The sequence below is a fragment of the Scardinius erythrophthalmus genome (assembly GCF_964197995.2).
Source record: "Scardinius erythrophthalmus genome assembly, chromosome: 13".
Taxonomy (NCBI): domain Eukaryota; kingdom Metazoa; phylum Chordata; class Actinopteri; order Cypriniformes; family Leuciscidae; genus Scardinius; species Scardinius erythrophthalmus.
In genome coordinates this window covers 8,064,174-8,067,552 of record NC_138233.1, presented here as the reverse complement: position 1 = coordinate 8,067,552, position 3,379 = coordinate 8,064,174, and the positions used below count along the sequence as shown (strand labels likewise).

At 38.6% G+C, this 3,379-nt stretch overlaps 1 protein-coding gene across 1 annotated transcript; it reads left to right on the top strand.

Moving 5' to 3' along the window:
- hbegfa (heparin-binding EGF-like growth factor a) lies at positions 1 to 2,901 on the top strand. Its single transcript, XM_081382074.1, has 6 exons — positions 1 to 203; positions 819 to 1,028; positions 1,133 to 1,337; positions 1,459 to 1,614; positions 1,702 to 1,794; positions 1,888 to 2,901. The coding sequence occupies exons 1-5, from the start codon at positions 143 to 145 to the stop codon at positions 1,772 to 1,774; spliced, it is 705 nt and encodes a 234-aa protein (XP_081238200.1). The 5' UTR covers positions 1 to 142; the 3' UTR covers positions 1,775 to 1,794; positions 1,888 to 2,901.
- The last annotated feature ends 478 nt before the right edge of the window (positions 2,902 to 3,379 follow it).

The following is a 3,379-nucleotide window of genomic DNA, read 5'->3' as shown; positions in this document are numbered from 1 at the left end:
TGATTTTTTAACCTTGACGCACGAGAGACGCTCACAGTAACAAAGTAACACTCGAAGACGAAAAGTAACAGTCTCCAGTCACTTCAAAGGAATTAAGAGAGCGGGAAGGATTTTATTTTTAACAACTGACTCTATCGTCGTCATGACCAGAAGGGAAAATATGAAGTTTTTAACTGTTTTGCGTCTTTTTGTCTTTACCATCGGTGAGTAGGCTATATCTGACAGACGGTCACTTAATGGTGAAGGGTGTCGAATTCCAATCCTGAGCTAGTTATATAAACGTAAAATGTAATGTTTTTAATAAAATGCTTTGTATTTCTGTGGAATTTTCATAACATGGCTTGTTTAATACTTAACAGACTTTGTTTAACCCTTTAAAACCTAAGATTTGCCAGTGAATCTATTAATGGGTCAACAATGTCATTCTGTTTTAAGAATATTCTGGGATATATTTATTTCTGTCTCATGCGTTCATTCGTTAGCTCAGTGTCTGTGCATGCAAGATTTTTGTAAATGAAGCCCCTCAGCACCCTCTAGGGGTATTAGGTAATGCACACAAACTATTATTAGTTTTAAAACATGCTTATTTGTATGTAAGCCTCGAGACCTTGAAATAAACTGTTAAATTGTAGTCAAAATGGAAGATATTGGTGTGCTCTTTGCATACACGAAGAAAAATAAGATAAAAAATACAATTCTGAGACTCCCAGTGAGTATATTATGTCCATTGTGGTCAACAATCCACTGCTTAACTGTTAACAATCAATCAGCCTAACTAATCAAGTTTTAATTGCTATTTACTATGTTTTCCCATTCAGTGGCTGTCATGTCGGTGAGTTGTGCGTCTATAGAGCGGTTCGAGAGCGAGAGGCCTGCACAGACAACTGTGATTGATCTTTTGGAAGCACTGAATGAGAAGAGAACTACTTTGGAAAACGAGCAAGTGGATTACGAGGAGGAAACCGAGGAGTATTACTATGACGATGAAGAGGATGATGAGTTTTCGGGGGATTATACGCTGCCATTGGGTAATTATTGTTTCTTTTTTGCATGTGTTGCTTACTTGGTGTGCCGTAGAATTCGTTTCAATATAAGTTAACTGTATATTTTCTCTTCTCTCCCACCAAAACAGTTGCGTATTCAAGGAAACCCAAAGACCAGAGTGCGGTTTTGAATGCAGAGATAACTGAAGGTTCGAAGAGGAAGGGACTCGGGAGGAAGAAGGGAAAAGGAAAGGGAAAAGGCAAGAAAAGGAACCCTTGTCTAATGAAGTACAAGGACTTTTGCATCCACGGAACCTGCCAGTACCTGAGGGACTTGAAGGGGCCCTCATGCATGTAAGCACTTCCCTTAAGCCAAATCGCTTGTCATTTCTGTGATTTTTATGTCTATTATATTTAAATAGTTCTATTTTATAGCAGTGAATGAGAATCAATGGCTATTTCCCCCCCCCCCCAGATGTGATTCCGGCTACACAGGAGAGCGCTGTCACCTTTTCTACCTGGAAGTAAAGACGAATGGTGAGGCGTACGACCGCACTACGGCCCTCGCTGTGGTGGCTGTGGTTCTCTCTTCGTTATGTCTCACCATCATTGGACTTCTCCTGGCACTCAGGTTTGTTTTTAATCCCCCTCTTTAGTTTCTATAAGCAAGTGGATGTGTGCAGTGCAGTTTATCATAATGTCAGTCTTTTTTATCTAGGTTTCACAAGCAAGGCGCATACAATGTGGAAAATGAGGAGAAGGTTAAACTGGGAGCCGCCCCACACCACTAAACGAGACAGGGGAGAGAACGGTGAGTGAAGTCATCCATTTGTATACTCTGCATAAACTCATCCGGCCTGACTTGACTCAGTCGCTTGACATCTGGGATCTTGTTTTATTTCAGGGCGACCGTGTGGAAATTCTACCTCAAAATGAAGTGGCAAAGTTGAACGTTGTGGAGAGCAGCGGGCACAGCCTGCTGGAGAAGAGGGAAGAGTGACCGCGTTTTTTGGCAGGACTCGTGGCGCCTCCGTGAACTGCCAAATGACTCGCTAAAGGTTCGCAGGAGAGCTCGAATCCTGCCACCAACTGGAACTATGACGGACGGACTCGGTTGGGAAGAACCCGAGTTGTTCGATACAGAATAAGAAGGAACTCTTCGGGGTTGGGAATGTAGTTTTGAGTTTTAGAGGCTAGGCTTTTTCTAGTACTGAAGAAGCTTTGCCTGAAATGAGTATTCTTACAAATAAGCATTTTTGTTTGTCTTGTGCACTGTGTATTTAATCGTTGCTGGCTATGCTTTAATTTATTTATTTATGTATATATATCTATTAATATTTATTTGGATGTAGACCAACCTTGTCCAGCCCTTATGCACTGGCAACGTATTTGAAAGTCTTTGTTGTGTTTTATGTCTATGTAAAATTTTATTTATTAAAAAAAGCAATAGTAATCCGTGTATATTCAGTATGTGAGTACTGAACAATGGTAGACTGAATCAAAAATAATTGTGTGTATATATACTAAAATAATTAATTATAAGTAGTATATGCTATTTTGATATTTTTTTTCGTGCATTTAATGATAATAAGATTTTGGAATTATTATTTGTATTTTAATGTCCAGGACAGTGTTAGAATGTATTTTACAGCAAACTTTTATGAAAAGTCATATTTCAAGCTTTTTTTTTTTTTTAAGAAAAAAAAAAAAAATTTTGGCCAGTAAAATGCACTGTTATTGAACAGTGAGCAAATTATGAAATGTGAATTTTGAGCGGTTCATTTTCTGTTTATTTAATTTCAACATCCTTATCTATAAGACAAAGAAATTGTTTCCACGTTCTCTCATTGTATGTATGGTGGAGTATTTTTTTAAATACTCAGACAAGAAATTCAGACAAATAATAAACTCTTTATATAAAAGAACAAATGTTTTGTATTTTCATGAGACATTTGTATGCTCACTATGTTCACAAGGAGGAAGATTCCAGTGTTGCAATGAGTAATTTCCTCATGAGGGCAGTTACGACCGGTTTCCCATTTTGAGGATATTTTTGAAAACTGGAATAGCGACACGAATACTGTAATGTCTACGTTTTGGCTGAAGCGTTTGTCTAGTCTGCCTCCTGCTTTCAATTCCAAAGATTTCTTTCATGTGACATGCACCTGCATCCTGAACATGTGACCTGCATTGTGGCCCTTTTACACTGACAATAAACACACTTTCACAAACACACACCCATCACATGCAACTTCTCACCTTGCATTACCCGCATAACTTGCTTGCATCATCATGAAATAGCACTTCCTCTATAGAAAGTTGCGATGATTGTGTGCTGGCCACACCTCTAGCAACAAGACTTCCATTTTATACTCCAAAATCTCTTCCCTTGATCT

Coding starts and splice junctions, on each gene's coding strand:
- hbegfa (XM_081382074.1), top strand. CDS start 143: ATGACCAGAAGGGAAAATATGAAGTTTTTAACTGTTTTGCGTCTTTTT. Junction 204..818: donor TCTTTTTGTCTTTACCATCG/GTGAGTAGGCTA, acceptor TTTCCCATTCAG/TGGCTGTCATGTCGGTGAGT. Junction 1,615..1,701: donor GGACTTCTCCTGGCACTCAG/GTTTGTTTTTAA, acceptor TTTTTTATCTAG/GTTTCACAAGCAAGGCGCAT.